The 24237-nt window shown below is 48.2% G+C and overlaps 2 protein-coding genes across 2 annotated transcripts in view; both read right to left on the bottom strand.

Moving 5' to 3' along the window:
* Positions 1-1064: 1064 nt before the first annotated feature.
* REP15 (RAB15 effector protein) lies at positions 1065-1848 on the bottom strand (the record flags this gene model as incomplete). The annotated part of the gene is given in 9 exon segments (XM_084268879.1): positions 1065-1156; positions 1159-1188; positions 1191-1397; positions 1400-1430; positions 1432-1555; positions 1557-1603; positions 1607-1648; positions 1650-1712; positions 1819-1848. Coding segments are annotated over 9 exon segments (666 nt in total).
* A 4340-nt stretch (positions 1849-6188) lies between these two features.
* Positions 6189-24237, bottom strand: part of PPFIBP1 (PPFIA binding protein 1) — a 53682-nt gene continuing 35633 nt past the window's right edge. Inside the window, exons 15-28 of the mRNA XM_084279097.1 lie at positions 23786-23815; positions 22484-22658; positions 21031-21063; positions 18569-18710; positions 18188-18316; positions 17417-17567; positions 16497-16608; positions 16267-16355; positions 12690-12812; positions 11767-11892; positions 10754-10942; positions 10049-10228; positions 9638-9703; positions 6189-8899 (exon numbers count right to left, since the gene is read on the bottom strand). Of these exons, the coding sequence (XP_084135223.1) occupies positions 8813-8899; positions 9638-9703; positions 10049-10228; positions 10754-10942; positions 11767-11892; positions 12690-12812; positions 16267-16355; positions 16497-16608; positions 17417-17567; positions 18188-18316; positions 18569-18710; positions 21031-21063; positions 22484-22658; positions 23786-23815 (1632 nt within the window). The 3' untranslated portion in view covers positions 6189-8812. The remainder of the gene's footprint in view (positions 8900-9637; positions 9704-10048; positions 10229-10753; positions 10943-11766; positions 11893-12689; positions 12813-16266; positions 16356-16496; positions 16609-17416; positions 17568-18187; positions 18317-18568; positions 18711-21030; positions 21064-22483; positions 22659-23785; positions 23816-24237) is intronic.

A 24237-nucleotide genomic window follows, 5' to 3' on the forward strand; every position in this document is an offset into this window, starting at 1 on the left:
TAAAATGAGTAAAATTATAAGAAAACTACAGGCAGAGGGGTTTTGCACTGAGAAAAAAAACCAACCAAAACTCTTCTAGCTGTAAATAGAGTTTACCAGTTTGAAAACCCATCTGATCTTCACTGGTTAACAGTGGCTGAAAGACAGTAACCCAGTTGTGCAACACCCCAGTCTCCCTTTGTCCCCTAAAAGCTGAGGGAAATGCACCACATCGGTCCATAAACACACTTGGCTGCTAAACTACTGAAAGCAAAGTGAAATAATTTTGCCTCCTCCTGGGTTTTACTCCCTGCCACAAGCGGTCAAGAGCTGTGTCTGTCTGCTGCCCTGGAACGGCAGAGCTCCCCACAGAGCCTCCAGCGCCAGGTTTTCGTCCCTGTTGGTTGATTTCCCCCCGTTTTAACACCTGCCAGTACCTTTTGCCTGGATGGACACAGCAGCTCAGCAAGACTGGGCTTTGCATCTGGGACCAAGCCTGTCCCTGCACTTCAGTCACAGCCCTGAGGTTCTTCCTAGCCTGGCACTGAGCTACTTCTGTATCTACTTTTAAGGGGCAGGTAACTGGTACGTTTCTCACGGAGCCCGTTTCCATGGCAGGGAAGGGCTCCCTCTTAGTTGTGAACCAGCTTGTGCCTCTAAACCAGCATTCCTAAAGCCCTTGTATTGGCCTTCACGCTCAACACCGATCTGCCCAGCACAGCACACTTATTACAGCCACAGCCTCCCATTACACACAGTAAACAAAGGCTGTGAGTCAAGTCTGCCACGGCCTCCCAAGGCCTCAGGGCGATAAAGCCACCACTGGCCAAGACTTAACGTCTGGCGAACAACATGTGCTGGAAAAACGATGAGCCTCCTATAAACACGTTTTTTCTGGCAGGTACCTCCTGTTGTTTTAAAAACCTGGACTGACTCAGCCTGGCGTCTGCCAGAGCTAAAGGAAGGGAGAAGGGTGGAGGGGAAGGGGGGAATAAGGGGGTGGTGGGAAAAGCGAACGAGGCAGAGCCAGGCCGCAGGCAGCCTCTGGTGCTGGCTGCAGAGAGCCACTGCTGCCAGCCAGTGCTTTACAGAAAGTTTACGTACATGTTGCCCCATCCATTGTGTGCACCAAGGCACTTCTCCAACACCTCTTCTGTGGGCAGGAAGCTGTCAGTATGGTGACAAATTGCTGTAGTGCATTCCTCCCCACAGGTGCCATTTTTGCTCTTCCTTGGCAGCGCTGTCTAGCATGACTCCTCCGATGTCCTTGGGCTTCCCTGGCACACCGAACATGATGAACAAGCCCAGGCAGTCCCGTCCCACCAGGCAGCAGCATTCCACCAGCTTCTCCAATCTGCTCACTCGTCTGGCTGCAGTGTTCCACCACCTCAACGGGGCTGCCTTTGCCATGGAAAGGCCTGCACAGCCATCTGAGGTTGGAGTTGCTCATCGGCTCCAGATCCAGTCCATGCCAAACAGGGAAGACTGCTGCTTAGTCATTTTGCTGGCCATGATACGTTCCTCCATTCCCTTTTCCACAAAGAAGCTGATGAAGTTGACCAAAAAGATCTCAATCAGTGTTTGTGGCTGCCTGCAATTTGCTCTGAGAATCCACCAAACCTAGCTAGTCCTCCAGCCTTTGAGATGCATGGACCACACCTTGGCTGAAAAATGTCACAGATGCCTTGAGCTTCAGCCTTGTTGTCCTCCTGTGAGACCTTCTGGCCCAGATTCTGTGCAAGAGAAGAGCCTTTCCACAGGTGGCCTCAGGGAAGTCCCTTCTTGCACCAGCAAAGGCTCTGCAGGCGCCAGGCTCAGCCAGACCTTTTCAGCACGCACATGGTTACCTGCTGCCTTCCAGATGGTCATGGCAGCAGCAGAGCCGAGCTCTGGGAGCAGGCCGCTGTCCCCAGGCTTTTTTCCTGGGTGTGTATCTCTGCAGCTGACTAAGCAGCCACCAGCCTGACAGGCCCAGTCACTTTCACACCTACTGAATTCCCTCCTGCCTGTTTCATTATCCATAATTCCAGCACCACAGCTTTGGCCGATGCTATCTCGCTCCAGCCTGATCCTAACAACTCCTTTGAAGTCCTCTCTAGGACTGTTTCAGAGAAGCCACTTTATTGGCAGTGGGCGTTTCCTGTAGATGAAACCATCTTTTGCTTTCAGTCACCAGAGGCAGGGTGTGCATCCGAACCTGGGCGCTGCTGCAGGGCGCTTCCAGTGACACTGCAGTCCTTTTTCCATGGGAGGCCACCTGTATCCCAACATTAACTGCCACTACCATCAGCAGCATCAGTCCTGCCCTGGCAACACACATGGATGCAGCTGGGCTCTTGGCTTAACTGAGAAGCTTGGGCTGTTGCTGCCTGTAGCTGGGTTATCTCAGGGAGGACTGGACACCACCATGTGCGACTCTCAAATACAGCTACAAACAAACCATCCCCCAAACCTACCAAATCCAGTCTCCCTAGCTCTGAAAACCGGAATGTATGTGACCACTGCAGCAGGAGTCAGCCCTGGTTCAGCACTGAGTGTTGGTGGTGTCAAACACAGCAGCACAGTCTCTTCATTGCCCAGAATCTCACCACCGTTCCCAAGAAACGCTGCTCTTCCTCCTCCTCTGCACACTGAATGAGTGAAAAAAGTGCCAGGGGTCTTTCTCTGCCCCCTTTACTCTCATTCCTCCAAACTTCTTCATTTGATCTCTCCCCTTCTGCCTATAGCTGTTCTGGTGCTCCTGCCACCCCAGGGAAACACCTTCTCAGGTGCACGGGCTGCTCAGTCCCACTGCTGTCCTTGGGTCCTTCTAAGAAACATACGATGGCCTACGTATTACATGTCTTTTCTTTCACTGGTCTTCAACTGTCATGGGCCCATCTCCTGTTTTTCATTCCCTTCTCACAGCTATGATTAGGAACCAGCTGCTGCTTCTCATGTTATCTCTTGACTGTAACTCTTGCTTCCTTTTTATTCAAGGATTCCCCAGGACCTTGCTGGGGGGAGGTCTCCTTGCTGACCACTCCTCCAAATCCACCAGTACTTGAAAAGTTTTTGATCCCTATGGGACTGTTAAAGGGTGCTGGGGGGGTCTACTGATCCCTCCCTGACTCTCCTCTCAATGAATCAGTTTACAGATGGGAACCGGGGAGTCTTGGCTGGTGTGATAGTGCTGCTGGTGAACCACCTTGCAACTCACATTCTTGTGCCTGTAGGGCCAAGGTAGGCTTTCCATCCCACTTCCTCATGTCCCCTCTGTGATCTCACAGGTGCCTCATGGTATGTACCCCTCTATATCCTGTCTCTTGAACGCTTACTCCCAATAGCTGCGATACTGGTCTGTACAGCTGGGGAGTAGGACATGTCCTCTTTGAGTTGCTGGACCTCCTCAGACAGCTTCTCCACAGCTGAGATGAGGGAGGAAGGGAAACTTCCTTATATTGCCAGAGCTGGCCAGCCACTTCATCCACTGCTGGTGCCTCTTGGTTTTCCCAGCCCATCGCTGCCAGTGAGTGGCTGTACGATGGTGGTGGGCTTAGTACACGCTTCTGCCACGTGGGTCAGGTATGTTTGACTTCATTGGGATTGGTGTGTACCTGCCTGTCGTCTGGATCATAATAAACCATTTCCTCACTCCATGATGGTCCACTTGCCAGGCCACCATGCAGCATCTTCACTGAAGGGACACCTTTCCCTCATGCTTGACAGAAGCCACATCCAGTGACTGAGAGCTTGGGTCTTTTTCCTGACAGCCTGGTCCATGCCTCCTTCTTTAGCTGGGGTGCCAGCTGCTTGGCCTCCCTACCCTCTAGTTCCAGGCTGCTGGCCCTGTTAGTTATCCCAGCATCAGAGCAGCCAGGAGACTGAAATCTTTCCTCCTGTCTTGCAGCTCACTCAGGGACAGGGATCAGGTGCATACTGTTCCGTTCATGAGTTCCTCTGCTTCCTCCTCCTCCTGACGGCCCTGTTTTTATATCCTCCCTCACTAAGCAAGCTGGCTTTTGCTTCCCAGATCTCTTCACGTGCATAGGGGCAACTGACACCAGCACCATTTGGGTCTCCGGTTCAGCTGCAGCGCCTGTTGTCGGGGTTGGGAGTAACTGCAGTGCCTGATGTTTAGTCAGCTCCAGAGACCTTCTCTTCCTTTAGAGGGCACTGCCAGCCCCCAGCCCACCGCAGCGATTCGTGTCTCTGGAACTGCCAGGGCGACACCATCATTTTCCCAAATGTTTCACTAGTTCTTCAGGATTCTGTACTTGTTCAGGGGTGAAGTTCCAAAACACTGGGGGCGACTGATGCCCTTAGGTACCCACCCGCACTATCCCACACACCCTGCCGCTCATGACTATCCAGCCTCAGGCAGATCTCTGGGTGTTGTTCTTAAATAGTCGTTGAGCCCTGAACAGGACCTGAAACACACTCAGGAGACACAGCAGCAGGAACGTGTTGGTTTGAACAACTCCAGAGAGTTCATAATTCTCAAGAGCTGCTGTAACCAGCCCAGAGGAGAAGGGGAAGGTGAAGAAGGGCAAGAGTCCCTCTTTGTGTCCCCTAAAGATTGGCTCTCTGAGGAGGAAAGGGAAGGAGTGTAATTTTAAGATTTGAGAGGTGGCTCCCCAGGTGCGGTGATGGCAGCAACACTGAGTACAAATGCCAGCCAGCCTCACAACCAGTCATTTGATCACATCATAAACCAGAGTTGCACAGTACAACAAAAGGGCGACCTTTTATCTCAGAGGAGATCAGAGAGCCCCGCAGGGAATACCTGCTGCAGGTAAGGCATTACACAACACAGCCCCCACAACCATTCCCTGCTGCAGGTAAGGCACTACACAACACAGCCCCCACAACCATTCCCTGCTGCAGGTAAGGCATTACACAACACAGCCCCCACAACCATTCCCTGCTGCAGGTAAGGCATTACACAACACAGCCCCCACAACCATTCCCTGCTGCAGGTAAGGCACTACACAACACAGCCCCCACAACCAATAAAGCAACACCGTGGCCAGTGACTATCAAACTTTAACAGTTTAACAGGTGCTGGTCAGATCCATTGTTATTTCAATCCTTCGGAGCCCCACGCTGGGTACCAAACAGGACTGTTGTGGTTTAACCCCAGCCCTTAATAAACTCCCCCAGCTTGGGGGGGATGGAGGAGAGAATTGGAAGTGTAAGAGTGAGGCATCTTGTGGGCTGAGATAAGAACAGCCTAATTGTTGGAATAGAAGAAAATACTGCTACTACAAAATAAGAGAATGAAATAAATCCCAAGAGAAACAAGTGATGCAAGTGAAAATAAAAGTTCTCACCACCCGCTGCCCAATGCCCAGCCAGTCCCTGAGCAATGTCTGCTGTCCCCCAGCCAACTCCCCAGTTTATGTGCTGAGCATGACACACAATCCCAGACTGGTTTGGGTTGGAAAGGACCTCAAAGCCCATCCAGTTCCAGCCCCCTGCCATGGGTAGGGACACCCTCCACTAGCCCAGGCTGCCCAAAGCCCCATCCAGCCTGTCCTTGAGCACTGCCAGGAAGGGGGCAGCCACAGCTTCTTGGGGCAGCCTGTGCCAAGGTCTCACCACTCTCACGTGTTAATTTACATTAACATGTAGGATTAGGATTTCTTCCTAATATCTAACCTAAACCTGCCTTCTTTCTTGCCCCTTGTCCTATCACTGCACTCCCTGGTGAACAGTCCCTTTCCCACTTTCCTCCTGTGGTATGGAATATCTCTTTGGCCAGTTTGGGCCAGCTGTTCTGACTCTGCCACCCCCAGCCTTCTCGCTGGTGGGGCACAAGTCTTTGACTTAGTGTAAGCATCAGCAACTACTAAAGCATCGGTGTGTTACCAACATTATTCTCTTCCTAAATCCAAAGCACAGCACTACATCAGGTGGTCCTTCAGGACAAGACCCCCAGAGGCGCACACACCAAGCAATGGGGGGGAAGTGCTTTCTCATCACGCCACACCAACAACCCAAGACATTTCTGGGATCCAGATTTGAACTGAGTAAAAAGAATCGGGATAGCTGATTTCTGAGAGGTTAGCAGAGTCCTTCCACAGGCACTAACGACAAACAAACTAACAAGCCTACAAAAAAAACCCCCTTCTGCCTCCTCTGTGTCCTCAACAGAGCAGAATGAACTTCCTAGGAAAACTGAATGAAAACAAAAAGGAAGCAGCTTTCAGAAACAAGTGGCATTTTTCACAGACTTTATTGGATTTTACATGGCAATACACAGTAGTTACGTTGCCCTCTTCAAACACGCACGAATTAACATACCCCAACGGCATCCCTTGTGTGCACACGTGCACATCAAGCCCCTGCCTTCATCACTCACTTTCAGATTCCACCCCCATAAAACAACTGAGGTTCAGACAAGAGGCAGCTTCAGGGGGGTGACCTGGCTCCCCACCGGGGAAGGCAGGAAGGGGCTGGCTGGAGCAGAACACCGCTTACACCTGACTTAAAGAAACCATCACCTGCCATCGCTGACATGCTCGGTAATAGCACTGAAGAGAAATCAGAAAGGGTTTGTCTGTGCCTGCTGCAGCACAGAACACTGTACCACCAGCCCCACTTTCTTCCCCAGAGTGAACCCAGAGGAGCAGTTTTGCTCCTCAGTGTGAATCTGGTTTTGCTGAGAAGCCTGTGCCATGCATCTTCCCAGCGCCTCTGCAGCACGGGGAGTGCAGGGTCTCCAGCTCAGCTTACCTGTAGGTAAGCTGAGAGACCCAGATGGAGACTGCTGCAGGGTACCCACAGAGAGCAAGCCCTGAACTCACATCCCAAGTGCTCCCCAAAGCAGACAGCAGGTGTTACCTGATGCGGTACTTCTGTCCCAACAGAACAGCTCAAACACCCCCCAAGGCTGCAGAGGAAGAAGCAACGGACAGCAAAAGTGATTGCAGGTAGGAATCAGTCAGGAATACTGAACAAAGGCTCAGCTGTGACCTGTCTGCAGACAAAGGGTAAGCAGCTCCATGTCCCACGATGGGTTGCTGGCCTGGCTCCAGTTACTGAAGAGAAAATGGCAGCGCTTGATCTGATGCTTGACGCAGCCAGTCCATGTTTTCTCACCTTGGTTCCTACACATGAGCCTTCACTGCACATCCTCCAAGGGCCAGGCCCGCAACAGCTTCTCAGGTTACAAGGACACAGTGCTAGAACACATCTGCAATGTTCCCTGATGCCAGACAGGAGCTCCCTGCCCCAGAAAGAACCTTTCTTCCTCTCCCAGCTTCAGCTGAAGCACTTCAGAAATACCCACAGTCACCTCCAACCCAACACCCCTTGCACCACACCAGCAGCATCTCGGAAACGGTCTCGCTTCCAGCCAGGAGAGCGACGGAACGAGCGACCAAATGCTTGCTAAAGCAACACACCAGCACAAGGAACAATTCTGACTGTTACTTGGGGGTTTGGGGGGTTTTTTTTGGCCTGTACAGAGCAAAGAAGCCTCATGCCATTGTGCTACAACACATGCAATGTTCAACACCGTACGAATGACCACTGTAATAAACAGAGTTACTTTGCTTGCTTGCTTTGGGCCAGGACGCCTCGCAATACCGCACGTCTGACGAAAGAATTCCACTGGCAGGTTGGGACTTGGAACATCTGACCATCTTCAGAAGCAGAGGAGCTGGGCTTCAGGAAGGTGAGATGATGAGCGATGTGGTTGGGAGTTGAACTTTGGAGGAAAAGTCCCACCTTGGGTTTAATATTATGAAATAATATATTTCCTATACATTTCTCTATATAACTTCTTTTTTTCCCCTCTCTTTTCTTATTTTGCAACTACACCACCTTTACATCAAGTCACAGCACAGAAACATCCCTTCCACAGGCAGGGAGTACTCACAGAAGCGCTGAGGACCTTGGTCTGAGCGCTGTGACCACCCCCGCTGCCGGGGAGGAGAAAGAAGCCATTCCCAAACACGCAGCTTCCGCAGGAGCCGCCGCTGGAAGAGCCACGCGTTACAGCCGCTCCATCCCAACTGGAAGATCATTAAACTGTGCACTGAGTGAAAAGCAAGGGAAGCAAAAAGCTCCACAGGTCAGCCTGCCTTTCCCAGTAACCAGCTGGTATGCAAACTGGCAGCGTTGGTTTTTTTACAACCCTCTCTCTCCTTCCCCTGCAACTGGAACTTTCCATCACTCTCTCCCACAAAAAAAAAATGTAATTTTTCCTTTTATATGCACTTCATATACTTTTTTTTTACCTTTTTTTTTTTTTTACTTTTTTTTTTATATAAAACAGTATAAAAATAAGAGCAACAGTCAAGAGCTACCAAGGAGTTTATGCAGGTCACAGATGACTGAAGTCCTACACTGGATACCGTAAGGAAGGGTAGAACTGGTTATTTGTGCCAAAACAAGAGCAGGAACATCTTTTCTTCAGCTGGGAGCCTAGAGAAAGCCAATGCACGATATCTACAGACGCAACGCTTCTACCTAACATCTCCTGGCATTCTGAAAGGGATTAGCTGAGGCTGTGAATAAGCAGAAAGAGCACTACCATACCACGTAACATTAGGTGCAACACTCAAACACATCACCAGTTTGTACATTAAATAGAGTAAAAACAATTACCATTCACCAGTGTCTGGGTGTTCCTTATGGCAACTTTAGAGTAGGCACCTTTTTTTTTTGCTTGTTTTCCTCCTTTTTCTTTTTTTTTTAAATTCTCCATCCCCACCCCCCCCAGTGTTACTTCTAACAAACAGAAGCAAGAGCAATGTAATGTACATGTTCTGCTGCCCGTCGCGTGTGACGGGGACGCTTCTTGCACCCAGGGAAGCCAGCCTTTGTCAGCGCCAGGTGGTTACTGTCACACGTTGGAGTCCTCGTCTGTTATACTGGTGCTGGGAGAGCGAGTCGCAAAGTCTTTAAACATCTCATCTTCTTTCAACATGTGCTAGAAAGGAAAGGGGGGAAGAGTCAAGGTTTGGGCCCTCGCAACCGAAATCGGGCACCTGGGACGGTCCGGTCCTGTGCCTGGCAGCAGGTACCTCCAGCAGCCCTGCCAGCCACCACTCTGTTCTGCTGAGGGTGGTTTCCACCTGGTCCTGGTTCCTGACCAGCTCCTGGCTCAGCCCCCTGGGGAATGCAGGCTGGGGATGGCTTTCTGCCAAGGAAAGGTGACCCTCAGCTGGCAACCTGCTGGCCTAGAGCCAGATGCCATGTCCTCTGTCCTCCCTGGAGGGCGGGGAGTCAGTGAGGAGAGCTGGCAGCCACGTGCCACCGCTCCCAGGTGGGGGAGCAACCTTGCCAGGATGGATGGGTGTATCTTCCTCACCCTCTGACTGTTCTTTTCCCCTCTGTCCCAGTTCAAAACCCAATGCCTCATTCTGAGGACATTTCACTGTGCCCACAATTTGTATGGTACCTGACACCCTTCAGGCCTCAGAGACAGGTGGTGCTTCACTCCAAACAAGGACTGCCTCTTGTTACACACTGACACCAGCCAAAGCAAGTGCCTCCAAGGCCCCACAACGTGGCTGCTGGGCAGCACAGCCCGTAACAGTGAGAAGTGAAGCTGTACTTTGTGTGCTTGTACCCAACAGCATCCTTACTAAACAGCACCACCAAGGGGTTGGCGCCCATCTTACAGAGACACAGCCCTCACCCCACGGACCCCACTCTCCAGCCTTACTGTCAAGTTGTTGATGCCTTCAGAAAACGCTCCTATTTGCCTCACCGTCCCTTCTGAATCTTCCATCTACAAGAAAAAAAAGCCCAGATAATGACCAATGAATGAATGAATTCGCTGTTCTCCACGACAGAGTGGCAACTGAGCGCAGCAAGTAACGGAACCGCTTGATTAGACCCCACAGGGTCAGAGCAAGGGAGGAGTGTGCTCTGCCCAGAGGGGACAGTTAGGTCAGAGGATGTCCTCAAGGCCTGAACGCTCTTGGGCCCAGACACATCATTTGTTAGCAATGCTGTGTGACTGCAAGAAGTCAGGACCTCCACAGCTCAAGTGGAAGGTTTCCCTGGGAAAAGGAAGGTTCTCCCACCGAACCTGGTAGAACCTGGGCTCCCCAAGCTGCTGGATCGTGCTTACCTGCTCCAGCCTGTCCAAGTCGTCATCGTCGTATACTCGGATGTCCAGGCCAGGCTTAAACCCCTTCTTCGACCCGCTTCCAGATGCCCGTCCCAGCTCCATAGGACACACGTACTCTTCCACATCATCTTGCTTCTTCTTCCTCAGGCTCCCAAAATTGCTGAAGGCAAGTTTCTTTGGCTAATGGGTGAAGAGAAAATCGATAAGGAGTTAAAGAGTTGGTAAAGAATTAACAGATCTCTCTCTCTTGCACTGGTGGCTCAGTGACGAAGGGTCAACCCCCCACTTGCTCTTCTACACCAAGATCTTTTGACTAGCTGTTCACAATGACTGCACCTGAAAGCACAGGATTTGTCCCCTTGCTTTACCACTGTTAAGGCATCACCATTCAAAGGATCCCGAACGAGATCAGAATCCCACTGCATCAAACCACGAGTGCATACACAGTACAAGTCTCCCTCCCAAACATCTTGCAGTCTAGGCAGGACAGCACACAAGAGTGCTACCTCTTCCTGTGCATTTGAGTGGCTGAGGTGTGGTGGGTTCGTGGTAGACTCGAGTGTCAAACCCAGATCTGCTGAACCCTGCTGCTTTCATTAGCCCTTTTCTCAGACCTGAACTGGACAAACAGGGGCAAAACCAGCACAGTGGAGATGTAAATGTCTGCCTGGAAGCTCACACGCCAACCCAGAACAAGTGACTTGCCTTCACTTTGGCGGTTGCTGTTAAGAGGACGTAGTCTGGGGACTCCATGGCTTCGCGTTTCTGCTGCTGGGCCTCCTGCCCAATCAGGAGGTTGAAATGAGTGGCCAAGTGCCGCCTCAGTAACGTCTTGTTTGGTGGGATGTTCAGCAGCTGTGCCATGGTTTCCACATTGAAACGGGGCTCCAAAACCTATTAATCAAACCACAGAGAGTCCAGCTGAAGCCAGTGCCATCTGAAGAGGTCTCAAGGAGGTCAGCAGGCAAGTGTTATCTTGATCACCTCCTAAGGTTGCTTTGGGGTCTTTGCTTGTATGTTAGAGGAAACGTCCAACAAAGAGGCAGAAAAGGGAGTTAACCAGTTAAAGGATTCACAGTATGCTAAGTCCAGGCTTTCCATCTTGAGCTACAGATAGAAACATAGTGGCAGCCAAGAAGAAAGGAACAGATAAATCCACCCTTAACTCATGTAATGTGTGAAGCTGCCACAGAATCTTTACCCACTTCCCTCTAATTTTAGAAAACGCAGCCAGCAGAACGATACACAGAAATGAGATGTTTGGAGCAGGGATACACCTCTCAACCACAACAGCAAACTTCTGCAAGTGTAAGTCTCTCACCTGGAGTATGTGAAGCCAGAGCAACTCAAACCAGTCTGGGCTTGACACTGAAATCAGGCGTTTTACAAAAGCAACAAACCTTCCTTAGAAAATCAAGCCGGATCCAGGTCTAGGAAGGCAGGTGGCAGCTGTTTAACAGCCCGGCAGCAGCCTGCAGCGTCACTGGACAGGAGGGGAAGGATGCCACACCAAACTTAAACTGTGGGAGGAATATAGCCCATTGCTGCTCACACCAATTCTGCTCAAGGCATTCCTGTCTTTGAACTCCAGGGCTTATATTATCCAGCAGAGTAAGAAGATAAGGTGTGTGCAGCACAGATGATGTCAGAACTCTGCTCCAGCAATTCTCAGCGATTGTTTTTTTCATAAAATGGAATAAGCCAGCCTAAAACCTTACCATCAGTCCCCCATGCACACCGCTGCCCCGCAGGTTAGGAGCATACTCTGCCAGATCAACAGAGCGCAACCACTCCATCACGCGATGATTGGTCCACTGGGTGACCTCAGAAGGTGTGACGTTATTCTGTGGGCAGGAAGAAAGGGCAGTTAAGGAGACTTCCTGACTCAGCTGTCCCAGCCCCCGTCTTCACCAAAACAAACCCTTCCTGCCCTTAATGAACACAAGCCCACTTTGCACTTAAGGAAAACTCTTTTTGGATTGCTGTCTTGCAGCAATACCAACACGGAGACTGGTCTGGACAGTGGGGGCAGACCTGTGTTATGCTTCAGGCCACTTGGTTATCCAGCTGTGCACCAGGACCACTTGCAAAGACCACCAGCAGAGCTGAGAATTTAGCTGGCTCCACATGCTGCTGTGCTCTTCCAGCACATATGCATCGTGAATCTAAATCCAAGAATCTGGGTTGCTTCACCACCCACTGCCCTATCTAGCATGTGCTGCTTCCAGAACAAACTGATGGCACTTCCCCCTGTGGTGACGGGGCCAAATGACTTTTAGACGGGTGATTTTAACACCACCATCAGTTTTCCAGAGAGCTACACAAGACTCACAGCAACAGTGCACTGAGTTGAAGATGATTTACATCCAGGCTGCACATCAGAGACTAAGGCAAAACAGCCAGCTGTTGGCTAGGAAGAGGAACAGGAGATTTGGCAAGGGGACGCGAGCTGGGCCATGGCAGGTGAAGAAAGTGGTGCTCCATGTTAGCGGTGCCAGGGCATGAGACAAAGGAAACCAAAATGAAAGAATAAAATAGGAAAGAGGATAAAGGAGGAGATGGCAGAGCAGGAACAGTCACAAAAACCACCAGGGAAAAACCCTAGTGGGTTCCTCTTCAGAGTGTCATCTTAACACGTTACCTCATCAGATGGCCTCCGGCGCAGACAGTTGGGCTCAAAGTTATTTATTCTCAAAACCTGAATGGCTCTTTTGATGCTGAGGTGGTGGAGGACACTGACAACTTTCAAGGACAGCAAATCATCCTGTCAAAGACAAAGGGGAAGTTAATAAACATCAATGTGCTTATTACTGGTGGAACGAGCACCCGACTGGAGGAGAACGCTTTGGACCCTGGCTTAGAAATGGCACATGTGACACATTCTGGGGTCAGATTTTAATACAAGAGACGTGTGATTCATGTCAAACCTTCAGTCCTAAAATAACATCTTCCCATGTTGCTCTGTACTGGCTCCTGGGTGATGTTCTTCACATATGGTATCAAGCTTAGAACAAGAAACCTGTGGTGATGAGGGGAGAGGGTGAGATGACACACTCTCAGTGATCCGATTAGATCTAGGACAACCTTCTAAATCAGACTTACCTGGCATCTGCATTAATCTTGCCAAAAGTCTTAATACCACAAATGTCCAGCTAAAATTTAATCAAACCCAATAAATTACCCTCCAAATGGAGGCATTCTGTATGGTTAGAATGATTTAAAAAAAAAAATCAAACCCAAAAAGAGGGATGAAGGAAAATAAGAACAATGAATATTTTCTCAAATGCTTGGCACAAGTGATGGAATGATGAAAGGGTGACCATACCCAGGCTGCAGAGAGGCTCATCTAGTTTCCTTGACCCCAGCTCCTCATCACTGGGTAGCTCCTGCACCTGCTATGGTTCAAGAGGACAGAGGGCAGGTTGGCCAGGGCTGCCAATTCCACCTCCCACGTGCCAAGGGGGCACGCTGGAGGCACGAGCAGCCTGAAGGCTGGCTCTGTGACAAGGCACTACAAGGCAACCTGGCTGTGCCTTCACACCACACCGTTTTCGGCATGGGATGAGACACCTCCCTCACATCCCAGGGCAAGAGCCTGCAGAGGCACAGCAACACATCGTTGCTGCATGGAAGAACCAGCAGCCAGTTCTTTCTCTAAAATCTCGATCCTCACAAGTTTTTTAACTTAACCATTCACCTCACAGGTAAGTTATTTTACAGCTCACACAGCCTGGCTGTTTAGGATCCCACCAATGTCCGTGGGAAGTGTCAGGTATCTCTTAGGACAATTGGTGCCATGGCAAGGAATGAGATAGTGCCTCACAGTGCCCCTCTCTTTGCACTGAGCACAGGGCACAGATGAATTCCTCCACCTGGACAAGGAGCTCTTGGAAGTCAAAAGCTGGAAGAGATGAGTCATTCTCTGCCCCGCTCCTGACTACAGTAGCAAGCAAGAGCTGTGCTTTGGCTCCATTAAAGTTCCCTGTTCTCCTTTTTGTACTCAGGGCTCCTTCAACCCACTGAGGAAGGGAGAGACAGAGCCTTCTGCCACCCAAGGGGGCTCAACTCACTGGACATGTGATGGACAATGGCAAAGGAGACAGAAGGTTCAGATGAAGCTCACAGATTAAAAACAGGCTGCTGGTGTTACCCACCTCCCCGACCTGTTCAGAGGTAGGTAGCACCTTTGTTCATTTGCAAACTAAGCAATGCAGATGTCATATTTTGCCCACCTCTGGCTTCATTCCAAAAGCTGGCCCCAGAAATTTAGTACTTCAAAAACAAAACAGTGAGATTCTCTCATTCAAGGAGTCAAGCCATGAAAAGCTTGGAAGGAGGAATATGTGACAGGCCTGGCCAGACTTCCCAGCTTGCTGCTGCTGCTGCTCCAGAGAAGTGTTACAACTGCAACTGTGGTCACATGCTGTGAGACCTGCATTCCCACTAAGGCAGGCTCTTGAGTTCCAACTGAGTTCAAATGATGCCACAAATTGTGTCAAAGTCCCATTCTCTTGATGGTGCAAATTGACTGGCAGACACCTTTATGCATCCTTATTAGCACAACTTACGTGTTACAGATACCAGGCTCCATTCTGTCAGGGTATTTCAGACTAAATTCTTGGCTTGCCCAGTTCCTATTTTGTGGTTTGCTAAGTCAAGGTAACTTCATGTGATTTTAGGAAGTATTTCTTTCATAATTTGCATACAGCTGTATTTAGTTGATCGTTTACACTGAAGCTGCTGTTGTTATTTTTGTTATAATTGTTAAACACTGCCTAAAAATACCACTAGTAATCTCCAAGTAAAGGGAAGTAACAGGAAGAGTATCTAATTAAAAGGCAAAGCTCCTCCCACACATCCCTCCTCTGTCCACCTATTATTTTTCTTTCTTGTTTAACAGGAAAAAGACTGACTGTTGAACAACACAAGTTCCCACACTGCATCTTACCCACAGTTCAATCCTCATCCAGCTAATACAGTGGTAAAAGTGTCCCAACAGAAGATCAGGGTCAGCACAACCTACTGGCATCAGATGAACTTCAGAAGCAGGAGAAAGAAACCACCTCCTACTTTTATGTTAGTACCTGAAACCCCAAAACCCAAAGGAAACAAACCCCTAATCACACTACATAAGCAACGACATTTATGATTTGACCAAAATGTGTCCAACAGCAAAGAGGTGCCCAGCAGCTGAGGCACCTTAACTCTGAATGCTGCCTGCAGTTCCTCAGCTGTGCTTGTCTTACAGGAGATTCTGATGGATCAACCTGAGGCTTCCTCCCAGTGCTGTGGTAAAGCTTATACAAAATACAGGCAAAGGTGGTGTAAAAAGGTCACTTTTACTCTATCCTTTGTTATGCAGAAGGAATGAATATTGGCAATGCTCAGTTTGCATTTGTGCATCCAGAAAAGAACAAAGGTCTTTTCTCATCTTACCTGAGACCTTACATAAAGGAATCCTGCTGTGCTGGCTTCACCTGGCCAGCAGTAAAGTGGGAGCTGACACTGGTGCTAAGCATTTTGCAGTGCACTATGCAACAAAAGCTATTAAGGCAGCCTGTTTTCAAACAAGTTGGTTCTTAAAACTTCAATCTTCTTCAGATGAGAGTGCTTGGGTTTTCTTACCTTAAGCATCCACATGAACAGGCAAGCAGACCAAATGCTTGCTCGCTGAAGGAAAAAATTCCATCTCCTACTATTAATTTGTAACAATCTGACCAGCTGCAGCCACAGAACTTGCACTTCTGTGCACCTACAGATGCTGCCTGAGCACACTGGTGCCACACACACACAGCTGTTAAGCACAAGATTGCCCATTTCTCATGAATGAGCCTGGGATTATGCTTACTACATTTGCTCTTCCACCTTGAGACGGTACCTTTAAAGCTGGAGAGGATATAGGAAACACTTGCAGGTGAGTATCAGGCCTTCTACAGGGTACAGCTATTAGGACTAGCTTAGCACAGGATACTCGCTAGAGTTTCAAGGCTGCTGCTGGCCAATTGACCAAAAAGGAGCAGGTGAAAGATGGAGGCTGGGATGGAGGAGAAGTGAATATAGTACTTATGCAGTTGCAACAACAGGCACAGTGTGAAGCAGGCCTCTCCAGTCTCACCTGCCCTCTAGTGAGCTACCTGGAGGTATGCCAGTACACAAGGAAGAGAGGAGAAACTAAGATCCCAAACAAGATGTCAGGAAGAGAAATGCCATTTACTTACCACACTCATGTAATGGAGCATTCGGCCATCCACCTTTCCTTCATCAAACTGGGTCTTATACTGGGGGAGGCCAATGTCATCCAACCACCCTTAAGGCAGAGACAGACACTCAGTGCGGTAGCCAAGTTACCTAGCACCAATTAGTGTTATTCCAACTCCAAGCCCCAAATTAGCCACGATTAGGAACCCCAATCAAAAGTTGCTGCCTCAGAATGCAGTAAGAATCTTACTGGTAACCCAGTGGTAATCCAGCTTTCCATGATTGTTTTCTTCTTCAGACCCGAGCGCCTGCAGAGCAAGCTGAAGCTTCTTTCGATGCAATGGGTGCTTTATCCCAAGCTCCTGTGAGAGGAAGGAAAGCAGCACACCTAGAGACAACGCTGTATTTTATCTCTTCCTCTGCTGAAATACAAATGGCTTCATAAAGTCACACTGTTTGTTTTCTATTTGCTGAGTAACAGCATCATTTTTGCAAGTGTTGAGCACCAGGGAAAGGCTGGCTCACTCTGTCCACACCCTGCTTCCCTCCAGTGTAACTACAGATTTGAACTAGCTCACTCCCTCCTTGAGGAAACAGGGTTACTATTTGGTGAGGATAGTGATTTTTAAAAGCTGAAAATTCAAATATTAGCAAATACTGTGGATTCAAAGTAGAGACTGGATCAATATTTAAATCTAGTTTTAGAAAAACAAGACGTAAACAATTCTATAATGAATTAAGACAAAGAAACCCACCATCCCTGTGTGTAACAAATCCTCATTACTCTGCGTAGAACAAGCAAAAAATACACTCAGAGCAAAGCAGCAGCTTCAGACACCTTTCTTACACAGGCATAAAGTCACTGTACTGTATACAAGTGCCAGTGACTCTACAAAACCCATGTGAGAAGGAGGCACCTTTCTGTGGCACAGACCATCCATACATCCATTTTTAATGAAGTTAAATCACGTATTTGCAATCAGACCATTGTATTTCCACAAAACTTCCAAGTAAAAGGAAAGAGATGTGGCACTGCTGCACGTGGCAGCATTTAAAACCTGCATCTTTTTATTGTTTTTACTGGATGCACCTTACAGACTTGATTTACATGCAGAGAAATAGCCAATTTGTGTATGCTTAATTGAAAGCAGTGTTTCCAGTATTTCTCACCTTTTCCAGATCCTGCTGAGAAGCTTGCAGAAGCGTTTGCCCGGACAGGATCCAGTGTTTGCCATTACTAATGTAAGAGCCCAGCCCTTGGTCCTGGAGCCAGTTGCAAACCTGCTCCTTTGTCCACTTTGCAAATGGCATGTCCAGCTCACTACAGAACATTAAAAAAAATTCTTAAAAAAGATAAACCTGGTGTCTCAAACCTGCTATTCTCATACATGATGATAAAATCAAAACCTAAGCCTAATTCATGAGTATTTTGTGGGAGTGAGGCCAATCTCTGTGGGAGAACGTGCCTCACAGCTGGCTGCTAGGTGAGGCTTCTGAACTGCCAGCACTGTGAAGCCCTGACTGCTGCTGATCTGCCATTATCACAACAAACACAATCTATTAATACCACCGAGACAACCACCTCTGCTGCCTGAAACTCTGAAGTAAGACCGTGAAGTTTTACTTTACCCTTTACTCTCCAGAAGTGGAGCAGGAAAAGTAGCAGAGGAGTATCTGTCAGAAGGGCTCACATGCTGCTTTGCACAGCCTCACAGCTGAGCTCCTACAGAGCAGTGGGCAAGGAGTGCTCCACTTGCAGCAGGACCCCACCACACAATGAACCTCAACACTGCAAAGATCATCTCTCAAAGGAGGAAACAGCCTGGATCCACCTGCTCCTGTATGCCAGGAAAGGGGGCACTTCATTTTGGCACTGCCCTTCTCCTCTGGACCCCGTGCTCGACTGGAGCACCAGCACACATTTTGCACCACTCGTCTTACTTGTGAGACTGTCCCAGGTCTCGAGACCAGCCCAGTCGTGGCCCCGCTGTTGCTCTTGTCCCTCCTCTTTTGAACTCCATCTCGGACATGTCGTCTGGGTTGAAGGTGGTAGATTGACTTCTTCTAAGTCTAGTTTAAAGGAAGAAAGCATATTCATATTTGGCTAAGGAAAAAGCATGCTTCTACTACTGCAAGCAATACAGGTGTTTGTAGCTCTTCCTCCACCCCCAGTGACAGGCTGATAGCTCCCTCAAATGCCACACTGGCTCCTGCTCTTATGACAGCAAACCACGGAGCCATAGGCTGGAGCAGGAAAAAGGAAAGATGTGTTCCCAGCAAACCCCAGCTCTGGAGAACAGGTATTTCTTGTATTTTACTTACTTTCCAAATAACCTCTTGATCCCTCTGGCCTTTTTCCTGGAATCTGGAGAAGGTGGTGTCATCTGTAGACTATCCATTTCTTTTGGGCGAGGGGGCAAGCCAGCCAGATCCAAGTGATCTGCAGATCCCTTCTCTGTTTCAGCTATTAGAAAGCAAAAGCCCCATCAACACTCACTCGTGCAGGACTGTACAGCCACGCTCCTGAACTCGGGAATGACTCTCACTAAAACTACCGAGACCCATCATGTTAAGAAAATGGGGCAAAGAGGGATGGGAAAATCCAGGAGAAACAACACGTGCTCCTCCTTCACAGGCCTGACTGTGAAGCTCCAAGGCAATGCACTGCACCGGTTAAGTGCCTTGCATCCAAGGTGGGCAAAAATCACCTCGTGGATCAATCAATGAATTAAATCCCAAGTTTACTCTTCCTTGAGGAGTGCTTCTGCAGTCCTTTCACAGACAGCTCAGCCACATGGATGCTCAGGAACCAGTGCCATGGCAAGGCACCAAACCAGGAGTTCCCAAAACGCAGCAAAATAAATCATTTCCCTGCAGGCATCTTTCCTATTAACTTGCAGTTCTGTCAACAAATAGCTCCTCCTGACCCAGGAGCAGGAGGGATCTTTTCCCCACACTTCTGCCAACTGCAGAATATTTTGTTCCTCTGCAGAGCGCCACCAGGCATTTTAGGTTCTGTCTGAACTAGATCTTCTCTTTGAGGCGAAGCACAGAACATCTCTTGAGTGATCCTACACATTACCACCCACTCTAAAAGCAGTAAATCTTTGATCTGAAGTTGTTGTTTTCTAAGATGACAAACCTGAAGGTTCCTGATCCCAAAAGGAAAGTTATCACGAGATTGTTTAGTAAAAGCTAAACTAAACAAAGAAGAAAACTATTTTAAGTTCATTTAAAAAGAAAACTACAAGAATTGCAGTATCTATTGTGCTACGTAAGCAGAGATGTGCCAGCAAGTGCCAGATAGCTGAATAAAACCACATTGTGGATTTTATGCTACTTTACTTGCTGAGGAACAGTGACAGCGCGAGCCTGTTCAGATGAAGCGGCCGTAGCAAGGCAGCCTGCAGCAGGTCTGACAGTCAGGCCTGGAACAGGCCTGGAACCGTCAGGCCTGCAACCATCAGGCCTGTAACCATTTCTACCACCTTTTAACACGGCTGTGTTACTAGGTGACTGCCATTTGTTTTTGAAATGGACTCTCAGACTTTCAGGAGAAAACCAAAGAAGCTACGTGAGTCAAGGTAGGGCATATATTGCAGGGGACACATGATCTCAGGCCACAGAGGTAACGCTGAGGTGGCCACAGAGCGCTGCAAACAACAGCAAACTGAAGGCTTTGCCAGAGTATTTTTCTGTCAGGCAAAGTTTAGGCGATTCGATTAGAATACATTTGAATACGTCCCATTTTCCACCAACGCTTTAGATGTTAAACCTTGCAGTGGGGCAATAAGGTCACGTAATAGATGGTCTCTGGGCACTCTGGCTTGACTGCTATTGAATACAGGGATCCTGCCAGTGAGAGACAGCACCAGTGTGGAACCAGGCTTTTGCGTTTGTGGTTTCTGCTTTACTTGTGTAAGGAAGAAGTGCTAGCTTAGTAACAACACATTTAGATAGCATTCTAGAGGAAGAATACCAGAACAAGGTCGGGTGCGTTAGCAGCAGAGATTTGCGGGTATTGCAACATTTGCTTCTTGTACCTCACTCCCCTTCATGCACTGACACAACCCTGACACTTAATGGGCTGGCCACAGGGAACCTGAGAGGGCCCAGAGCACTCTGTCTCTTCATCAGCAAGGGGCACATCGGGCGGCTGTGCGACCACTCTGACTGACACAGCTCCATCAGCTAAGGCAGGACCCTGCGGGTCTCACCTGCCCTTGTCAGAACCACCCAGGGAATGCTCATGTCATGAGACTGGTTTTTACTATGTGAATGGCTCCATCCCCATCTGCCCCAATTATTTCTCATTCATTTATTATCTCCTAAATGTACATCTGAAAGAAGGAATGATGCATCCTTCCTCTCAGAAGTCCCCTAGGTGAATGCCTGGGAAATAAACCTTTCCCTGCTTCACCAACCTCTAAGCTCTTCCAGGGGCTGCAGGACAGATGGCAGCGCAAAGATGCCTCAGATATTTGACCACCACTGATTCTCACCTGTTCTCTCTCCACCTGTGGGCAACTTTGTGCTCAAACTTACAGCAAAGGTCTCTGCAAATTACCCCGCAATCTCTCATTAGTAGCAGTTACTGAGAAATGGCGCAGCTGACTTTTAGCAGAGGGCAGATGTTACACGGAAACTCCTTTTAGTGATGGACAAGGGTTTTGATGCAGAGCTCTGGTGTCTAGTTCTTGTTTGAGAAGTGTGTGGCCATAACCAGCTGTTAGCAGCAGATACAACACAGCGCTGGTACAGGCAGACATGCAGGATTACTATACCTAAAGTAGGTGCACTTGCACTTCGACTGCGATCTTCAGATATCCAAACAACGCACATAACCACACGCAGCACAATGGGAGAGAACACGCAGAGGGACAAGGTAAAACACAATTCAAAACTTACATCAGCAAAATACAAGACAAAGGGAGGGAGGTACATGAGACACATGCGTTACACTCAACACTGAGTTCATACAGAGATGAGGATTACCGATTCACTGTTAATCCCCGCGCCCTCCAGTCACAAAAAAGAAATGCAGTATAGCTCTATGGTAGAGAGGGTAAAACAGCATCACAGTCATTCTGGTGCAGGGAGATCACTTGCTCCATGACAGGATGGGCAGGTGACTCCCAGGGGCTTCCCTGAGGTTGTGTCTGGACACCAGCTTTACCGATAGAAGCACTGAAATCTGGGTTACATAAGTAACTTTCTCAAATTCACAAGACCCTGAACTAGATGGCCCATCTTCCAATCCTTTACAACAGCTGCAAGTACTCCACTTCATTAGACAAATTAATTTCAGGTTGCAACAAGTGATTACACAAAAGCACACAGGAAATAAACCAGAGCAAAGGGCCTAACCCTCAGAATAGACTGTATATATATTCCAAGTAATGTAGCAAGTTCCCATGCTGTACGTCACAGGCAGCTATGGGCAACATGTAACAGCATGTGTCAGTATGATATTTTGTTTGAACAGAAGTCTAAAATTGTCTTTGAGTAAGTAAGAACAGGAGACACTTCTGGTCAATGAAGCAGAAGCTATCCCCCCCCCCCCTTCAGGCTTCTAAAAGGTAAGAGTTAAATTCCTGAACCTCGTGCAACTGAAAGCCAAAACCTCTTGATGATGGCAGTAGATCTGGTGCACAGACTTCCTTAGCACTTGAACTGGAACTGTGGAAAGACTGCTATAGCAGAGCAGTGAACTAGCAGGATTTCAGCTGCTGGCAACGATGCCTTCTGCATTAAGGAAAACATTTTGCTTGTTTCTTTGTCAAGTGCAAATATTACCAAATGACAATACCAAAACAACCCCCCTCCCTGAGTGCTGCCACTTTGCTTTTGTACATCTGAAAAATCTTATAAAAGATAAACTGAGAATGGAGCCAGGGGGAAAAAAAAAGCCCACAAATCCCACGTGTGAAGTACTGCCAGACAGCTAGCATTTCACAACAGCAGCAATCCACTACAAGGTCCCTGGGGAGATGGGGAGATATCACAGCAGAGATTGAAATGGATCAAACACTTCATTACATCAGAGAGGGGGCTTTTTTGAGTTGGTTTTTTTGTTGTTGTTGTTACTGTTCAATATTTTCCAAACATGCCACTGAGAAGTGCCACCAAGTCACGGTGCGACTAAGGCGTGCCTTCCTGCTTCTTGGGACGGTTACAGCTGTTGTTAGGACCCTTCAAAATACACAGAATCTGCATGTGCAAGTGCACAATACCTACCCAGGTTGGGGGCACTCGCAGTCCTCTTGTTATTTTTTATCTTGAAAAAGCCTCGTCCGAATGAAGATCTGGCCTTACGGGTACCAAAACTATCCTCGTCGCCTGTGCCACCATGAGAAGGAGACTTTGGAGGGAGGGTTGCAAAATTACTACTTTCCATAGGAGGCTTAACCTGCTCAAGTAAGGGAAATAAAGATTCGGTATTAGGGAATTACAAGAGGCCTTTTGAGATAGTCTGCACAAAGTGACTGCTGACGGATAATCTGGATTGTCCCCCTCATTTGTTGCTACAAGAAGGTAAAAGCCACAAAGGAAAATAAACAAGATCCACATTTGAGTATGTTCAGGACCCAAGATTACTATCACTACCTTGTAAAAGTAACATGTCTTAAATAAGATGTTTCTCAGTTTCTGCAAGGCTGGCTTACAGGTATAGAAAAGATAAAAATGCAGTCCTGGAAGGCTTTGAACTTTTCCAGCTCTTCAGGGTTTCTGCCTCCTGCACTGGTAGCTGTGGGGGCAGTGGGAAGCAAAGAGAGAAATGAGACCCCCACAGTTCTCTGCCAAGTGTCAGGCAGCTCCTGTTGTCTATCACTGCTCTACAATTTCAGAATGAATAAATTAATTGACTGTCCACTGCCAAAGCTGAGAAGAAATGAGGTATCGAGCAAGGAGCATAAATGTCAGGACAGACATCAGACATGCCACTTAACCAATTTAAGGCAGTACTTTTAACCTTGCCAGCAGCTTCTCTGTCTCTTTAAAAGGACAAGGAAGCAAGCCCATTCACAATTCAAATGTGATCCCTTGGCTTTTTCTGAATCAATACAGCAGTTCACACTTCAAGGTGTATCTGAGGTCTGGTCAGGTCTTCCTGCAGGTAATAACTGCTGCACGTGAACTATGGCCATACAGCAGGGTGACTGTTGTGCAACAACAGCCTTTTTAGGCACATAGTTGCTACTCAAAGAAAACAATTTGGAAAGCCACTAATCAAAGGTAATTACAGAGTCAGTAAAATACTTAATGATTAGCTTTGCTAATTGGCTAATGGTAGAGTATGTGGGGGAAACATTAGCTTAGATAGCAACCTCCTGCTGAACCAGACTGAAAGATAATCCATGTGTGAGAAGATAAGAATTGGGAGACACTGTAAGCCTGGCACCGAAGCGAGGGTGATAACCATCACATACTCCTCACTATCTTGTCAGCAGGTCTGCTATTCCCCCTCTGGAACTGCACGCTGCAATTCCATACAAGCAAGCCTTGCAACACCTATGTTTCTCTACATACACACATTACCTCTGTCAGCTTCTGGGCAGAGTCTCTGTCCTGTTGGGGAAAGATGAAGACAGACATTTAAAAATGTGTGGTTTGTAGCCAGTATTCAGTATTCATGCTTACCCTGAGTTATATTCTGAAATACCCTTCTCCCTGCCAATTTTTTCTCTCCAAAATAAATCTTATCAGAGCTGTATTTCACAAAGATTAGTTCTTGCTTTCTTTGAGGTCTGTGAGCTGATGTGGAAATACAGGTGCTTCGGTTTATTTTGTAAAGGATTAGCTGTGTACATAATTAGTGACACTCAAGTCTGTTAAGGGACAAATGGGTGCAGCAGGCTGAGGGGAAGCAGGAATCAAACAAGGCTAGATAGAACAGCCACAGCCTCTCCTTGGCTGTCCAAATGAACCAAGTCCAAAAAGAAAAACCTTCCTGACCTACGAACTCTAGCTTTCATCAGGTTCTGGTGACA

This window comes from Gallinula chloropus, assembly GCF_964237585.1.
Source record: "Gallinula chloropus genome assembly, chromosome: 1".
Classification (NCBI taxonomy): Eukaryota; Metazoa; Chordata; class Aves; order Gruiformes; family Rallidae; genus Gallinula; species Gallinula chloropus.